Raw genomic sequence first — 19,927 nt, forward strand, 5'->3', positions numbered from 1 at the left:
GTGCCTGTTTACTAGTGTCATGAGCTATTCCTGTGCTAGCTCAGAAAATAGTTTTGTATACTTTTTGTGGATGCTATTCATAATGTGACAAATACAGAAATTTTATACTTTAAAATTTAATCTATACTACTTTTTAAGTTATACACTCAAATCAAGACTTGGCTCACTATTTTCCTGGAAAGGGCCATGCAGTAAATATGTTAGGGTTTTAAAGTCACATAGTCTGTCTCAACAAGGCCACTCTGCTATTGTCTTAGACAAGCAGCCATAGGCAGCATGCAATCAGGTGTGGCTATGTTCTAATGAAAATGTATTTAAAACAAAACAGGAAATTTTGTCCATGGCCTGTCCCAACCAATCAGCACCCCCTAATCCATGTCTTTATTTTTATCACTTACCAGTTTCTATTGTGTATGCACTCTGACTGGTCAGTTTTGAGTCAAAGAAAGCCATTATTGAAAAGAAACCTATTTGCTGAAATTTATTGTAGCACACTCAGAGAATTCACAACACACACACACACACACACACACACACACACACACACACACACAACACAACACATGATGCACAGTAATAACGGAAAGAATATGCAACAGGAAAATGTAATCAGATAATCTGAAAGAAACAGTTATCAATATCTTTTAAAGGATTGGTTCAATGTTTAAAAATACTTCTTAATAATGGCTGTGTTTAGCTGGGCATTGGTGGTGCACGCCTTTAATCCCAGCGCTCGGGAGGCAGAGGCAGATGGATCTCTGTGAATTTGAGGCTAGCCTGGTCTACAGAGCAAGTTCCAGGACAGGCTCCAAAACAATACAGAGAAACCCTGTCTCGAAAACAACCAAAAAATAAAAATAATAATAGTGTTTAACCAGTGGCTCTCAAAACACCTGACAGTTTAACTGTTTTTCACAAGCTGCTAGAAGTCAGCCTCGGGACACTAAACCAGTTCCCCTCAAATCATCAGGAGTGGAGAACACTGGTATTTCTCACATAGTCCCCAGATAACTCTATTCAGCCAAACTTGGAAACTACTACCCTAAAAGACTGACAAGTCAAGCTGATACTCAGAGCTCTCAGGATTTAGAAGAATGATGTATGCTGTAGATAAACTCAGTGTTTCAGATGGGGAAACTGAATGGAGCAGAGGCAGAGGGATACAATGCCCAGTCTTCCTGGAGTGGGGTGTGGGGGTACCAAAGCAAAAGAACACATGACACAGGTGGGAGAGAATTCTGGATAGGGTATCTAACCATTCAGTCAGTGCTAAAGCCAAAAGAGTCTATAACACACCAGTGAAGGTACTGGCTGCTTTATTTAGCTAATTTTAATAGCTTCATGCAGATTGTAGCTACTGTATTAGATAGCACAGCAGGTACTTACAAATATTATACAACATGTTTCCTTTGCTTATAAATTTCCTATTTGCTGGTGTGGAAAGAATTTTGAAGGATGCTGAAAGGGGGAGCATGTGAAAGGAACAGTTCAGAGTCTGCAATTAAAATTTTACTGTCAAGCTAATACACTAATATGATAGAAATTCTTCAGAGTTAACAATGAATTTATGAGGGAAAAAAGTTCTTTTCCCCAGTAGCACTACAGTCAATACAATAGTGGATTAAAAGAAGGGGGCACAGATGTCATTAAGGTGACCAAATTCCCTTGCCTGTTTTATCTCTTAATCAATAGCAAGTATTTTTGTGGATTGGTCCACAACCAAGCCAAAACCCCAAACAGAACAATATTACTTGACTGTGGGTACCCTTGCTTTGATGCCTTAGATGTCACTCCCCAAATCCTTTTCTGACTGGCATAGACAATGCGCTTAAGATTGAGTCACATTTCCCAAAAGGTCAATTTTTAATGGTAATGTTCTCATTTAAAATTAATCCATGGGAATGTCATTACAAGCTCCCATACTCTTTAAAATGGTGTTTGCACCTAAAACTATATTCAAAGTATAAAGTGAAAGATGAAGGATGAGCATAAGTCAGCTGTGAATATTATCATATGCCCATGAAGATGGTAAAGGCAGTGGAGTTCTCCAAACAGTCCTCTTTACATAGAAAGGGTCACATTGAGTAACGCTGGTTTCTCTAATCAGAGGTCTTTGAGAAGTGAACTATTAAGTTACAGAACTGTAACTTAACATGACAGAGGTAGCATGGATATTCTACCATGAATATAAAAATCTTTACATTCCCTTTTGGTATTTCATCTTCTTTAGCCAAGGAGGATTATTCTTTTTCTCACCTAACACTGTAATAGCAGAGTAGCCTAGGACATTTAGCCATCTTGTCCTGACAAATAACCAATTCACCTTTCCCCCTCAGTATATTCTTAAGTATTGATTTTGCCAAGTGAACTCAGACATGTGTCACACTTATCCAATATATATCTTTTCCCCTGGAAATGTAGTTTGAACATCAATCAGTCACCCTGCCTTTTCACCTCTGATTCTTATTGTCACTGTCTGTCAACTATTAAAGCTTGGCCATTTTCCAAATGTGTTGTTTTTAGAAAATGAAATGTACACAGTATTTTTATTTCTTTGAGAAGTATGCAAATGTTCACTCACTGAAGTTCTTCATTAAATTTACTTTTCTGTATTGAATGCTAAGTTTTATAAACCCCCTTTTCAAAGATGCATAGTTATTACCTTCTAAGACCTATTTTCTGAATAATATTCTTATCCCTTACAGGTCAAACTTCCCTGTTGAGGATAGGATGAGATATTCAATAAGGAATCAGTGTTACACAGATCTTCAATGGGATAGAATGCTTCCGTCTCTGCTTGGATCCAGTGAGAGTCACAGAGTGACACCCACCTTGAGATGCAGGCCTCCTGGGACCATGGTGTTTACTGGAAGGCTCTTAATGTGTTGGCAGACATAAGAGGAGAACTGCTCCTGCTCAGTCTGTAATTGGGGGCCAAGCTTAGCGAGATGACCTTTGTTGCTTTTGATGGCTGTCTGCAATTCATCAATCAGCATGCTCACCTGAAAGGGTTAAATTACAAGAGTTGTTAGCAAGAAGTAATTGTTGATGTCACACCTATTAGATTTTTGAGTACCTAGCCTGATAGGAGAAAATGACTTCAACTCAAGAATTTAAGTACAACTCAGGTAAAGAGAATACAAGGGACAAACATATCTGTCTCCATTATCCACTTTTTGTTTGTAGAAAACAACTCTCTCTCTCTCTCTCTCTCTCTCTCTCTCTCTCTCTCTCTCTCTCTCTCTCTCTCTCTGTGTGTGTGCTGTGTGTGTGTGTGTGTGTGTGTGTGTGTGTGTGTGTGTGTGTGTGTGTGTATGTCCCTTTACCTTGGTGTTATGGAATAAGTAACCACTTAAAATTGCTTAATGAAAACTAACTCTAGGCATAAAAGAGACAGATCTAAGAACTTCGCAAAATACTTAAACTGCTTAACAGGCCCAGTATGTTAACACTCAGAAGAAAGAGGTAGACTGTGTGGACATTGGCCTTGTCTCCATAATGAATTCTAGGGCTACTACATAAGACCCTGTTTCAACAAAGGAAAAAAAACATAGAAGAAGAAAATAAACAAAATACTTAACAAAATAAAACCTTCTTTGGACTTTGAAATTCATTGTTCTGTAACCAATTACAATATTGCAGTTACTATATGTACCTTTTAGACGATTTTACTTTACCATGAATTAAATTAAAATGTCCATTCATATATTAAATCCACTAAGATTTTGCAGATCTTTAAAATATGTTTTCTGCCTAGACAGCATTCTAAATGAAGCATAGAATTTTTTCAAAATTAGGAAAAGCTTAAAATACACATATCTATGATGTTTTCTATTTCTAGATACTAATCAGTGGAGTTAGAAAAGACATATGACCTTTACTCATATATTATTAATGATACATATACTGAGGACTTAGAAATAACAAATTAATTTCATAATTATATAGTTTGCTAATTAAAAATGACTACATTGGGAATGTATCCAGAACCAGTATAGCTAGGTTATATGGCAGTTCTAATTTTACTTTCTTGAGAAGCCTCCATGATGGTGGATGGATTAGTTTATATATACACTCATGATGAATAAGAATCTTCTTTTCTCTGGAGAAAATGTGGTACATTTACACAATGGAGTACTACTCAGCAGAAAAACAATGGAATATTGAAATTTGCAGGAAAATGGATGGAACTCGAAGAAACCATTCTGAGTGAGGTAACCCAATCACAAAAAGACAAACATGATATGTACTCACTCATATGTGGATTTTAGACATAGAGTAAGGGATTGCCATCCTACAATCCACACTGCCAAAGAAACTAGTAAACAAGGAAGACCCTAAAAGAGACAAACTTTGTCCCCTGGAGAAGGGGAAAGGGTCACCATTCCCTGAGCAAATTGAGAACATGGGAAGAGGGGAGGGGGAAGCTACGAGAGTGAGAAGGGAAGAAAAGGAAGGATGCAGAGGTCATGAGGGAGCAGAAATTTTGAGTCAGGTGTAGATTAAAAGAAAGGACATATGACAGGTAGGATTTTAGTTGGGGCGGGTGGTAGAGAAGGAAGGGAGGGAGAAGGGAACTCGGATTGTCACTCAATTCAATCTTGTTTGTAATTCAAATATATAAAAAAATAAAAAACAATAAAATAAAATAAAGAAAGCTATTGGTTTCCTTCAAGATAAAAGTGATACTATTGACCATTGACAATATCTTTCCAGGGTGTGTGTGTGTGTGTGTGTGTGTGTGTGTGTGTGTGTGTTTATTCCTTTCTCCACCAGTATCTGTCACCATTGTTTTCTTAATGTGCACCATTCTGACCAGGGTGAGATATTGTAATTTGTATCTCCACAACCAAGAATGTTGAAAACTAGTTAAAAATATTTATTAACCATGAATGTTTCTTCTTTTGGAAACTATCTTTCAATTCATTCAGCCATCCTTTTATGGGAAGATTTTTTTAATTTTAAGTTTTTATATATTCTAGGGCTAACCAAGGTTTGCTCCCATTCTGCAGACTGCTTCTCACTAATAGTTTCCTTTGCAGTACAGAAGCTTTTAGTATTATGTGATCCTACTTGTCAATTATTTTGTTTGCTTCCTGTGCCACTGAAGTCTTTTCCAGAAAGTTCCTAACTGTGCCTCTATCTTAAAATACTTTCCACTTTGTACACTGAAAGTTTGAATTAGCCCCCATAAGCTCATGGAGAGTGGCACCTTTGGGAGTATAGCTTTGTTGGAGTAGGTGTGGCCTTGTTGGAGGAAGTGTGTCACTGTAGGGGTGGGATTCAAGGTTTCATATATGCTCAAGCCACATATGGTGTCTCAGTTCACTTCCTGTCTCCTGTGAATCAAGATGTATAATTTTCAGCTCCTTCTCCAGCAGCACGTCTGCTTGCAGGCCACCATGCTCCCAGCTGCCAATAGGCAAATTTTCTGAAACTGTAAACTGCCACCTCAATTAATTATTTTTCTTTATAAGAGTTGCCATGGTCACAGTGTCTCTTAACAGCAATAGAAAACTTAATTAAGACAACTGATATATTATTGTTGTTTTTTTCTTTTTTGCATTTTCATGGTCTTTCTCATGTTTACCCCTGTATAGTAGATAAAACTTCTAGTCACTGCAAAATTCTACATCCCACACAAATGTCTGCAAATAAAATGGACATTCCTGCATCTGCCGCCATCACCATCCCAGTCTTGGAATGGCACACACAGGAAAAGGTGAGTGCCTAGCTGTTTCCTGCCAAGCTTTCCCTGTTTGAGACCCCTGAAACTTGGAACCCCAGTCCTGTCCCTCCACCAACCCCACCCCAGAGAGACCTGGAGGCAGACAGAACCATCTGGCATCTGCCTCCATCCCAGTTTTGGACTGCCACCTGCTGGAAGAGGTGAGTGCTGAGCCGTTTCCTACCCAGCTTTCCCTGTTTGAGACCCCCGAAACGCAGCCTGCAAGTCCCATCCCACCACCAAACCACCCAGAGAAACCAGGAGGCAGACCCAGCCATCCAGCTTGGACCGGCACCCACTGGAAGAGACAGCCATCTAACATCTGCTGCCATGGGAATCTTGGACACACCTGTACCCACCTGGACAGAGTCTTGAACCCATACCCACCAGGAGAGAGAGACCTAACCTGCATCTACTGAAAGAAGTGATGGGAAGATGACAGTATAAGAACACATTTAGCCGTGCGTTGGTGGTACATGCCTTTAATCCCAGCACTCGGGAAGCAGAGGTAGGAGGATCTCTGTGAGTTCGAGGCCAGCCTGGTCTCCAGAGCGAGTGCCAGGATAGGCTCCAAAGCTACACAGAGAAACCCTGTCTCAAAAAAAAAAAAAAAAAAAGAACGCATTCAGTAACAGAAAGTCTAATAAGACACCAGCAGATTCTAGGGACTCTACACCAGCAAGACCTGAACATCCCAACACAGATGAAGAAGGAGGGAATGACCTTAAAAACAACTTTATGAAGATTATAGAAACTCCCAAAAAGGAAATGAGAAAATCCCTTAAAGAAATGGAAGAAAAAAAATAGAGGAAAAGACAAACTAAAAATAATGTAAGAGAAAATAGATTCATCGGCCAAAGAAAATCTTAAGTCAAATAAATCCTTAACACAAAATATCCAGGAAATATGGGACACTGTGAAAAGACCAAACCTAAAAATAGTAGGTATATTCGGAAATCCATGGGGCCTCCTATAGTAGATCAATACTTATCCCTAGCATAGGTGTGGACTTTGGAACCCCAATCCACATAGAGAGATACTCCCTGAGCCAAGACACATAGGGGTGGGCCTAGGCTTTATCCCAAAGGATATGACAGACCCTTCAGAACACTATGGAAGGCTTCACCCTTCCTGGGGAGCAGAAAGGTTATGTGATTGGTAGGGTTTTAGTTGGGGGTTAGGTAGGGGAGGAGAGAAGGGAGAGGGAACTGAGATTGAAATGTAAAACAATCTTGTTTCTAATTCAAATAAAAAATGGAGAAAAGAATGTCAGAAAAAAAGAATAGTAGCTATAGAAGAGGGCAAAGAAGCACAGCTCAAAGGTGCAGAAAACAAATTCAACAAAATCATAGAAGAAAACTTTCCCAACCTAAAGAAGGACATGTATGGCTATGAAAGTATAAGGAGCTTATAGAACACTAAATAGACTGGACCAAAAAAAAAGTCCCCTCTCCACATAATAGTCAAAACACCAAACATACAGAATAAAAAAGAATATTAAGGGCAGCAAAGGAATAAAACCAAGTAACGTATAAAGGCAGACCTGCTAGAATTACATCTGACTTCTCAATGGAAACTCTGAAAGCCAGAAGGTCCTGGATAGATGTTCTACAAACACTAAGAGACCATGAATGTCAGCCCAGACTACTATACCAAGCAAAACTTTCAATAACTATAGATGGATAAAACAAGATATTCTGTGACAAAGCCAGATTTAAGCATTATATGTTCACAAATCCAGCCCTGGAAAGAAAACTCCAACTCAAGGAAATTAACTACACCCACAAAAACATAGGCAACAGATGATTGCCCATTACCAAAAGCCAAAAACAAAAAAGGGAGGTGAACCCACACACAATACCACAACCAAAACAAATCAAAAAGAAACAATGATCAAAAATCAGTGATCATTAATATTCCTCAATAGCAATGGTCTTAACCCATTGATAAAAAGAGACAGGCTAACAGAATGGATACGAAGACAGAATCCATCCTTCTGTTACATACAAGAAACACACCTCAACTTCAAAGACAGACGTTACCTCAGAGTCAAGGGATGGGAAAAGATTTTCCAATCGAATGGTCCTAAGAAACAAGCTGGTGCACCTATTATAATATCTAAGAAATTAGACTTCAAACTAAAATTAATCAAAAGAGATGAAGAAGGTCATTTCATATTCATCACAAGAAAAATCCATCAAGATGAAGTCTCAATTCTGAAAATCTATTCCCCAAATACAAAGGCATCCAAGTTCGTAAAAGAAACATTACTAAAACTCAAATCACACATTAAACCCAACACACTTCAACACCCCACTCTCACCACTGGACAGAACTATAAGACAGAAACTTAACAAAGAAACAAAGGAACTAACAGAATTTATGACCCGATTAGATTTAACAGACATCTATAGAACATTCCAAACAAACATAAAAGAATATACCTTCTCAGCACCACATGGAACTTCTCTAAATTCGACCGCACCTCAACAGATACAAAAAAGAAATTGAATAATCCCCTGTATCTTATTAGATCACCATGGTTTAAAGTTAGAATTCAACAACACAAAAGTGCAGAAAGCCTACAAACTTGTGGAAATTGAATAATACTCAATTGAATCACTCCTGTGTCAAGGAAGAAATAAAGAAAGAAATTAAAGACTTCCTAGAATTCAATGAAACTGAAGACACAACATACTCAAACTTATGGGACACATTGAAAGCAGTGCTAAGAGTTCATAGCACTAAGTGCCCACATGAAGAAACTGGAGAATAGTCACACTAGAGAATTAACACCTAAAAGGTCTAGAACAAAAAGAAGCAAACTCACCCAGGAGAAGTAGACACCAGAAAATAATCAAATTGAGGGCTGAAATCAATAAAGTAGAGACGTCAATGAAACAAAGAGTTTGTTCTTTGAGAAAATCAACAAGATAGATAAAACCTTATCCAAACTAACCAAAAGGCAGAAAGAGAACATTCAAATTAACAAAATCAGAAATGAAAGGAGGGACACATAACGATGGACACTGAGGAAATCCAGAGAATCATCAGGTCAGACTTTGAAAACCTGTACTCCACAAAATTTGAAAATTTATGGGAAATGGACAATTTTCTGCATAGATATGACCAACCAAAATTAAATCAAGAACAGATAAGCAATTTAAGTAGACCTATAACCCCTAATGAAATAGAAGCAGTCATCAAAAGTCTCCCAACCGAAAAAAGCCCAGGACCAAATGGTTTCAGTGCTGAATTCTACCAGAAATTCAAAGAAGAGCTAATACCAATACTCCTCAAAGTGTTCCACACAATAGAAGCAGAAGGGTCATTGCCAAACTCTTTTTATGAGGCTACAATTTCCCTGGTACCCAAACCATAAAAAGACACAATTTAGAAAGAGAATTTCAGACCAATATCCCTCATGAATATTGATGCTAATATACTCAATATAATATACTGGCAAAGTGAATCCAAGAATGCATCAGAAAATTCATCCATCATGATAAAATAGGCTTCATCCAGAGATGCAGGGATGGTTCAACATATGAAAATCCATCAGTGTAATCCACCATATAAAGAAACTGAAAAAGAAAAACCACATGATCATCTCACTAGATGTTGAAAAAGCCTTCAACAAAATCCAAACACCCTTTCATGTTAAAGGTCTGAGAAAGATCAGGGATAACAGGAACATACTTAAACATGATAAAGGTAATATACAGCAAGTCAACAGCCAACATTAAACTAAATGGGGAGAAACTCAAGGCAATTCCTCTAAAATCAGGAGCAAGACAAGGCTGTCCACTCTCTCCATATCTCTTCAATGTGTGCTTGAAGTTCTAGCTAGAGCAATAAGGCAACAAAAGGAGATCAAGGGGTGGATACACATTGGAACGTAAGAAGTCAAACTTTCACTATTTGCAGATGATATATTAATGTACATAAGTGACCCCAAAATTCTACCAGGGAACTCCCACAGCTGATAAATACCTTCTTCAAAGTGGCAGGATACAAGATTAACTAAAAAATATCAATAGCCCTAATATATATAATATATATATTATATATATATATATATATGATAAATGCGCTGAGAAAGAAATCAGAGAAACATCACCCTTTACAATAGCCACAAACAACATAAAATATCTTGGGGTAACACTACCCAAACAAGTGAAAGACAAAAACTTTGAGTCTTTAAAGAAAGAAATTAAAGAAGATACCAGAAAATGGAAAGATCTCCCATGCTCTTGGATAGGTAGGATCGACATAGTAAAAATGGCAATCTTACTAAAAGCAATCTACAGATTCAATGTAATCCCCATCAAAATCCCAGCACAATTCTTCAAGGACCTTGAAAGAATAATACTCAACTTTATATGGAAAAACAAAAACCCAGAATATCCAAAACAACTCTGTACAATAAAGGAACTTCCAAAGGCATCACCATTCCTGACTTCAAGCTCCACTATAGAGCTATAGTAATGAAAACAACTTGATATTGGCACACAAAACAGACAGGCAGACCAGTGGGATTTAATTGAAACCCTGATATTAATCCACATACTGATAAACACCTTATTTTTCACAAAGAAGCTAAAATTATACAATGGAAAAAAGAAAGCATCTTCAACAAATGGTGCTGGCATAACTAGATGCTGACACATAGATTGTAGATAGATCTGTATCTATCGCCATGCACAAAACTTAAGTCCAAATGGACCAAAGACATCAACATAAATCCAGCCACACTAAACTTCCTAGAAAAGAAAGTGGGAGCTACCCTTGAATGAATTGTTAGAGGAGACCACTTCCTGAATCTATGCCCTTAGCATAGATACTGAGATCAACAATTAATAAGTGGGACCTCCTGAATCTGAGAAGCTTCTGTAAGGCAAAGGACACAGTCAACAAGACAAAATGGCAGCCCACAGAATTAAAAAAGATATTCATCCCACATCTGACAGAGGGTTTATTTCCAAAATATACAAAGAACTCAAAAAGGTAGTCTCCAAAACACCAAATAATTCAATTAAAAAGTGGGGTACAGAACTAAATAGAGACTTCTCAACAGAGGAATCTAAAATGGCTGAAAGACACTTAAGAAAGTGCTCAACATCCTTAGCCATCAGGGAAATGCAGATCAAAGCACCTCTGAGATACCATCTCACACCTGTTAAAATGGTAAAATATAAAACACCAATGGCAGTTTATGCTGGAGAGGATGTGGAGAAAGGAAAATGCTCCTCCATTGCTGCTAGTAGTGCAAACTTGTACAGCTACTTTGGAAATCAGTATGGAGGTTTCTCAGGAAATTTAAATCAGTCTACCACAAGATTCAGCAATCCCACTCTTAGGCATATACCCAAAAGAAGCACATTCATACAACAAGGACATCCATCCACCTTCATTCATAGAAGCATTATTTGCAATAGCCAGAACCTGGAAGCAACCTAGATGCCCCTCAACTGAAGAATGGATTGAGAAAATGTGGTACATTTACACAATGGAGTACTACTCAGCAGAAAAAAAAATGGAATCTTGAAATTCTCAGGCAAATGTATGGAACTAGAAGAAACTATCCTGAGTAAGGTTACCCAGTCACAATAAGACAAACATGGTATGTACTCACTCATATATGAATATTAGACATAGAGCAAACAATTACCAGCCTACAATCCATTACTCTAGAGAAGTTTAGAAACAAGAAAGACCCTAAGAGAGACACTTTCCCCAGAGAAGGGGAAAGTGACAAATGCTCCTGAACATATTGGAATCACTAGGGAAGGGGAAGGAGAGAAGGATAAAAAGGAGGAGAGAAGAGGAGGGGAGAGGAGACCATGAGGGATCAGGAAGATTGAGTCTGGGATGAATAGAGGAGAGCAAGAAAAGAGATACTTTAAAAGAGGTTTAAAGAGAAATATGACACTAAGGAAATGTCCAGAAATCCACAAGGATGATCCCAACTAAGAATCTAAGCAATAGTGGAGGGGCTACCTTAAATTACCTTTCCCTATAATGATATTGATGACTACCTTAAATACCATCCCAGAGCCTTCATCCAGTAGCTGATGGAAGCAGAAGCAGAGATCCACAGCTAAGCACTGAGCTGAACTCCTGGAGTCCAGTTGTAGAGATGGAGGAGTGGTGAGCAAAGGGGTCAAGACCATGCTGGGGGAACCCACAGAAACAGCCAACCTGAGCAGGTAGAAGCTCATGAACCCCAGCCAGACATCTGGGGAACCAGCATAGGACGAAACCAGGCCTCCTGAACTTGGGTGACAGTTAGGAGGCCTGGACAGTCTATGGGGTCTCCTCCAGTGGAACCAGTATTTATTCCTGGAGCTAGAATAGGCTTTGGGATCCCATTCCTCCATGAAGGGATACTCTCTCAGCCTAAATATACAAGGGAGGGCCTAGGCGCTGCCCCAAATGATGTGACAGACTTTGATGATCCCTCATGGAAGGCCTCACTCTCCCTGGGGAGTGGATAGTGAGTGGAAGGGGGTAGAGGGGATTAGTAGAAGGAGGGGAGGGAGAGAGAACTGGGATTGATATGCAAAATAAGATTGTTTCTAATTTAAGTAAAAAAATATCAAGGGAAAGAAAAAAGAGCAAATATTTATCAGCACCCTAGAGGAGAAGAAACTTCTGTTTCCAAGGAGTGAACAAAATCATAAAGGAAAAGCTCAGTGGGTATCACTAAACATATCTTTGTCATTTTGTCAAAATAGAACTGAAATTAAAAGGGATTTCAAGAAACTGCAAACATGTTTATCTCAACTATGGCAGAAAAGAGCATTCTATTGTGTGTTAAGTCATTGAAATGAATGGATATAATAATATTTTTGCCCACTTAAAGCTTCAAACAGCAACATGGGTGACTCCTACAAACAAAATTTTGGGTAATGTAAGCCAGGTTTCAAAGAGAGGTATGACTAAATCTTATGAATGCCTAGATACATAACACAAATGAAAGGAAAAGAAATGATCATCAAAGGGAGGGGGAGGGAACATGAGCATGTATCTCAGCATGAGCCACAGTTGCAAAGAAGTATTCTCCATACATAGTTCTCACATGGAGCACACATTTTACATGTACTCTTCCCTATCCACAGTGGTCATTGCTTATCCTTGGCTTTGCTTCTTACAGATTCAGTTACCAGGGTTTCAACTAAGTAAAAAAAAAAAAAAAAAAAAAAAAAAAAGTGGACATTCCTTCCTAAGAGTATCCTATGTACTTACACATTAACTTCTTAATATCTGAAAATATAGTATTTCTCCCAACCTACTGCAATTTTCATGGTAAGTCTATAATTTCTATCCCTTCTTCAGAGAGTTCAAAGAATTTACCCCAAACTAGTTTATACTCATAATCACATGATTTAAAAATTTATTTTTCTACTTTATCTACTAGTTCAGTGTGTGTGTGTGTGTGTGTGTGTGTGTGTGTGTGTGTGTGTGTGTGTCTGTTTATATACACGTGTCTGTTTGGCAAAAGTTAAACACAATTGGTTAAATATACATGTGTATTTGGTAGAGATCAATTATTCTTTAAATTTTCTAAGACGTTTACAAGCATTATGTGCCTATAAACGAGCTACTTTAAAATAATTCATGTATTTCTGAAAATATTCAAACTGAAGAAAACCTGTTAATTGATTATACTTTCCCCAACAAAATTATCCCTAAATACTAAAGAAGAAATACAGTATTTCCCAGAGAAAATAAGTGAATTCACCACAACCTGACCAACTCCATATATACATATAGATATCTATAGATATCCTGCTGGATAAGTTCCTGTTGATGGTGTGCATGAGGTTTCAGTGCTGACCACTCTATTAGAAACCAATATCTCATCCCTGGGACAAACTAATGTCCCCTCTTCCAGCAGTCATATTTTCCTGTTCTTTGTCTAGGGGTGGGACCCCCACATATTTCCCCTTCCAACTTAATATGTCTATTAATATTTCTATTGCTCCAGTCTTGTTTATACAGCCATTTCTAGAAGAGACTGTTTCACTGCAGACTCCCTGGTGTCCCAGATCCTACAATCTTTCTTTCTCCTCTTTTGTAATGTTCTCTGAGCCACAGATGCAGGAGCTCTGATGAAAATGTATCTACTGGGGCTGGGATCTCCAAGACCTGTTGACTTACACATCAACATCAGGCTCCTTCAAGTTACAAACCTTTCCCAAAGTCTTTATATAGCAAACCAATGCATCTAGGGTTCTCAACATGTGAGTCTTGACTCCTGGGTGTCAAATGACCCCAGGTCACAGAGGTCACACTTCAGATATCCTATATCAGATATTTACAGTGCAACTCATAATGAGAGTAAAATTACAATTACGAAGTAGCATTGAAAATAATTTTATGGTTGGGGTTACCAAACATGAGAAACTGTATTGAAGGTTTGCAGCATTAGGACGGTTGAGAGCCACAGGGTTAGTTAGATGTGTTGGAGAAGTAAAGTTTGATTAGAGAATAGCAGAAATTAACAAGAGACAGAGGCGGGCCTTTCTCACAGGTATACCTGTGGTGTCAAATTCCCCATGTGATGTGACTTGGTCAATGCAGAAGTAGCAGGTGACACTGCTCAGCACCACTCTAAGAGCCACAGAGCACTCCCATCACTGGTCTTTGCCACTGGTACAAATGCCCCAGTACTGCAGTAGAAGTTTGTCCTTCAACTTCTGTCTCAGCCTAGGAAAGACATACTGAAGAGGGCCACTAATAACCTGCAGCTAATACATATAAGTGGATAATATGTAATATATACTTTGTGTTAATAAGCCCACAGTATATAATATATACCTGTGTTAAGTTACTGTGATTTAGGCTGGAACAATTTTACCAAAAGCTAATATACCATTTTCTATTAAATATTTTCTACCATGTATAATTCATTAGTAATGGACAGCTCTTAGTGGCAGTGAATGTCTGTGCCAATTCCTATTAAGTATTCATAAATAAGCCCTCATGGCTAACTAAAGGAACTTAGAAACAGGTTTAAAAACCACAGGCATATGAGATAGTGGACAGCATTTGAAATAATGATGAGAGGAGTCTCAATAGAAGAAAATGGAAAAAAATAATGTAAAAAAGAAGACATAATAAAGACAAGAAAACAAACGAAGAAAATGGTTAGGGAAAAATAACAAAGGGAGAAAGAAAATGAAGACAGTATTTTTCTTAAACTAAAAGTCCCATGGGAGAATCCTCTAAAGAGCCCTTCCTTCTAGCATGGATTTCTGCACTACACACAACACAGCTCTATTAAGTTGTGAACAGAAAAAAAAAAAAAAAACCCTCTAAATAATCCAGTGCAAGACAGTGCTTTTGCTTTACCTTGTTCATATTTTATCCTACACAAGTATTATCCTCAAAGTGATAGATGATACCAACCTACATGCCTAAGCCAAACACCAAACAGTACAGGTGGCCTGCTTTTCTGGTTATTTGATGAAGCAAGGGCCCTAAACACAAGGGCTCTCTGGAAAGTACAGGAGCTCTCTGAATCCATTTCCAAGATCATGTGATTTGGGAAGATAGGATTTTATGTAGCATCTAATGTTTGTATCATGTAATGTACCTTTCTGGCAAACACTGGTCTCTTCAGTTTGATGTACTTCACCACATGGTAGAGCAAGCAACTAGCACAAAACCAAAGGAGAAAGAAGAAAGATCCCAGACTTTGATTTAGGACATTTTTATGCATGAGTGATTTACTGTCACAATGCATACCCTTTAACTGATAAGGAATTCCATGTGACATCAGAAATCAGCCAACCATGCAATTGCTGATGTCATTTGCTCTCTAAAGAGCTATTGGTTAAAGTCTTAAATTTTTCATTGGGGATAAAGTCTTTGTCCTTTCAAATGTCTCTCCATTACTTTTTTACTGCTTCCATTGGATTATTTGTCAATGTGTGTGATCCACAATAACACGAATTATTGGTTGTTTTCTTAATTCAAAACTAAAATGTTATATATAGATCAAAGACTGAATTACATCTTAAACTAAGGAGAGAATTGGTTAAGAATCCTGCTGATGACGTTTTGATAATACTTCCATTCAGTTCTGCTCAAACTTTGTACTTTACATATTCATATGGCCTTTTATCTTCAAAGTTCTATGTTTTGTTCTCAGTTACTATGATAACATGTTGTCCTTAAAGACAACTAAACACATGAACTAACTTACACCAAATTCAGGCAGATGATACAATATTATTGAATTATTTTACATAATATGATCTTTTTCCAAATCAAAGATGTTGTTAAAAGGAGAAAACTGTTCTTTAAAAAATTCTTTATCATAAATCTTTTTCTCCCTGCAAATCCTTTTTTTCTCTCTACAAAAGCAATCTGAATGGGGGTAAAAGGAGACAAAACTTGACCTTTTGTGATCCCAGCATTAATGGGTCTGTTCATAATTCAATCTATGTGTGTGTGTGAGCATCCATGTGGAAACATAGAAGCCGGAGAGACATAAAACCTTTCCCTTTAAACATTATCTGACCCTATCGGTCCCATTCACAAAAGAAGGCTTACGCATGCATATGCTGAAAAAGCGCACCATCTCATTGTGCAGCAGAAAGCCTACTCGTTCCACTCCTCATGCTCCATGGCAATGGAGCACGGAAGTGACACTTGTACAGAATTTGTGAGTGTAACAAATGAACAGAAGGTACCAAACAAAAATTAAATATTCTGCTGAGGAAACAAACCAAACTTCTGAAATAAGGCAAGTGTGCACATTACTTTAAATATGCCCATGGATTTTTATGTAATGTGGAGGGAAATTGGACCACATCTCTATGATGCATGCATTCAATTCTTGAATTCAATTATGTTCCCAAGATGGCTTGTAGTCAGCACAACATATTAATCTCTTTATATTGTTATAGAACTTGCATATTAAAGTTGTCTATTTGTGAGATATACATTGTTAAATATTGCCTGTCTGCTGCCAGGAACAAGTCTAAAGAATTCCTGGTTTTTGTAGCGGCTTCAGCTGTTGGGTTGAGTTCTCTGCAGCTTTGAATCCACCCATGTTATTAAGAACTCCAGAGCACTTTGCCCAGAATCACCATTTGAAGTCATCACATAGAATAGTTGTCTCTATTCTTGAAATACGGTCTTCAAAGAAATATACAGGATGGTCTCAAAGCAAGGAAAGCCTGCCACCCCCAGCCCAACTTTATAGACAAGTGTGGTGACCCAAACTTGTAAATATTTGGGAGGCTGAGTCAGGAGGATTGATATGAATTTAAGACCTCTGTGAAGTACATAATGAGTTCCAAGCAGCCTGGAGTTACAGTATGAGAATGAACGGAGGGGCACTGGCAAGATGGTTCAACAGACAAAAAGCACTTGTCACCAAGTCTCACAAGTCTCATGATCATCACTTGATCACCAGGACCTACATAGTGGAAACTGACAAGTTGTCATCTGTCTTCCACATGTGTACCATGCAATATCCCTCCCCCACCAGCAAGCATATATATATATATATATATATATATATATATATATATATATATATTCCTAAATCTCCCCATTGTTTTGCCTACAAATATATTGTTTTCATAGGTTAAAAAGAAAAGAGAATCTTGAATTAAAGACAAAAAAAGACGAGAAAAAACAGGGGAGCCAAAAGAAAGCTAAGTGTCTCTGATTTGACAGCTGAGCTACAGTGTAACCACTGGAAACCTGACATATGTGGCACCTCTCATTGCACAGCTGTGACTACCAAATTGTCACACTTTCCTACAAGTTTCCCCAGGTGAGAAGACCTACCTTGCTTCCCTATGTGATGGCTTTATAATCTGACACCGCATCTACTGATATTGGAGAGACCATTGGAAATGGAGGCAGTTTAGATGTCTTCCCAGCCCAGCTGTTTGGGGAAGGGTTGACGGCAATGACATTGATAGGAACCACATCATGAGACGGCTTCATAGCTGTTCTTTACAGAACTCTGTAGAGTGGAGCTCACTAAAGGATCTGCTTGCCATGCTCAGAACACTCTTACCAAGTTGACACCAATGACCAGAGGTCATGTCCACACCTGGGAACAATGGCTAACTATGTCTCAAACACACATGGACAGTTTTGGCAAACTTTCCTTGTTTCCACAATGGGATGGGTGCTTCCACCCAATCTTACTGTCATGCATATTTAATCCAATGTTGGTGTCTACTTTTCAGACATCCTGGAATAACACACATTTAAACTGACAATAATGAATTACAAATTTGCAAAGAAGAACTTTAACATATACTTCTATCAAAGTAGCCTTTGTAATATATGTATAATTATTACTTCCAGTTTTGTGGAGAAAGTATGTTGAATGAAAACCCATTTTAAAAGAAAAGTCCAGGCAGCAGAACAGGAGCTAAATCTGAGATTTTATGACATTTAATCATGGTTTTAAAATAGTCATAGAATTTTATATTTGTAGAAACAAAAGCTGTGGGACTGGGACTGTGGCTAAGCAGTGGAGCACTTGCCTGGGGTGCACAAAGCCCTGGGTTCAAGCCCAGCATCATCAAAATAAAGAAAGGAGAACTGAACTTAGAAAAGAATTGAAGTAATTTCCCCTAAATTTTCTCACTTCCCTTTTCCATTAGGATTTTATTTCTCTAAATGTGTATGAACTATAGCTAAAATTTGGCTTCACTTTTGCTAACCTGAACACTGGAATCTACACATCTAAATCAATAGAATCACTTTCCAAGCAATCACTTAGTAATTACACATGTGTTCAATTTTTCAAACAACAAAACAGTTGTGAGTTGCACCTGATAAATTAAATATGCAACTGATTGAAGTTGTATCGAAAGAACACTGAAGCAAATAGTGTTAAATAAATACAAACCTGCTAATGAGAATGAAAATATGCACGTGTGAAGATATCACAATGAAACCCACTACTTTTATAATTAACAAATTAAGCCAATAAAAGCAATACCAAAAATATTACGATGCCTTTGAGAAAAGATGATCACTAAATTCCCATTATACTTTATATGTCTAAAATAATGATCATTTTCCTTGACCACTAAATTTTCAGTTGCAATGAAATTATAATTTTACATAAAATATCAAAGGGAAGACTAAAGAGATGGATCAGTTGGGGAAGCACTTGTCATGCAAGCAGGACAATCTAAGTATGGATCCACAGTCAAGTCAAGTGTGATAGTGTGCATCTGTAATCTCAACACCCCTCTAGGGAGGTGAGAGGTGGAAGAAAGTGAACCCCCAGAATCTTGCAGGCTAGCTGATATATACAGTAGTAAACAGTAAAGACTATTCTCAAACAAGATGAGGACCAATACTGAAGGTTATTCCTATAACTTCCACACACATGTCATGGGCATGTACATCACTCACACCTACAAACATGCACACACATACAATGATTAAACACATAAGCCAAAGGGCAAACATGACTATACCTAAGAAAACGATCTATCATTATTTTAGATTATAATCTCTCCAACTCTGATTAAACATATGTAAAACATGTAGAGGAATGTCTTTGTTAGGTTTTCTATTGCTGTGATGAAACACCATGACCAAAAAGCAAAGTTGGGGAGGAAAGGGTTTCTTTGGCTTACACTTTCAGATGATAGTCCATCATTGTAGAAGTCAGGACAGGAACTCAAGCAAGACTGGAACCTGAAGGCAGGAGTTGATGCAGAGGCCATGGAGGGGAACTACCTACTAGCTTGCTCCCCTGACTTGCTTGGCCTGCTTTCTTATAAAACCCAGGACCACCAGCCCAGGGATGGACCCACCCACCATGGGCTGGGCCCTCCCTCATTGATCACTAATTGAGAAAATGCCTTACAGCTGGATTTCATGGAGGCATTTCCACAACTGAGGCTCCTTCCTCTCTGATGAGTCTAGCTTATTTCAAGTTGACACATAAGACCACTCAGTACAAGGAATAATTTTTTTCAATTTATAACTAGCAATGTAGTCATTTACCTTATAACTATTCAGTGGAAAGAGCCAAAACTATAGTTTAAATCTATACAGTTGTTACTCATTGCATTTCAGGAAATAGTCACATTTATGCTTTATAAAATATTCCCTACAGAGCATTCTAATCAATGCTTACAATGCCATCTTTAATACTGAACTATATGTCTGTAATAACATCACATTTTTATCTAAGAG

The 19,927-nt window shown here is 37.9% G+C and overlaps 1 protein-coding gene across 1 annotated transcript in view; it reads right to left on the reverse strand.

The window, feature by feature from the left end:
* LOC118238488 (doublecortin domain-containing protein 1-like) overlaps positions 1–19,927 on the reverse strand; it is a 176,162-nt gene that overhangs the window by 27,930 nt on the left and 128,305 nt on the right. The window contains 1 exon segment of the mRNA XM_035447056.1: positions 2,832–3,002. Coding sequence (XP_035302947.1) covers positions 2,832–3,002 — 171 coding nt within the window.

Source organism: Cricetulus griseus, chromosome 6 (genome assembly GCF_003668045.3).
Source record: "Cricetulus griseus strain 17A/GY chromosome 6, alternate assembly CriGri-PICRH-1.0, whole genome shotgun sequence".
In the NCBI taxonomy this organism is placed as follows: domain Eukaryota; kingdom Metazoa; phylum Chordata; class Mammalia; order Rodentia; family Cricetidae; genus Cricetulus; species Cricetulus griseus.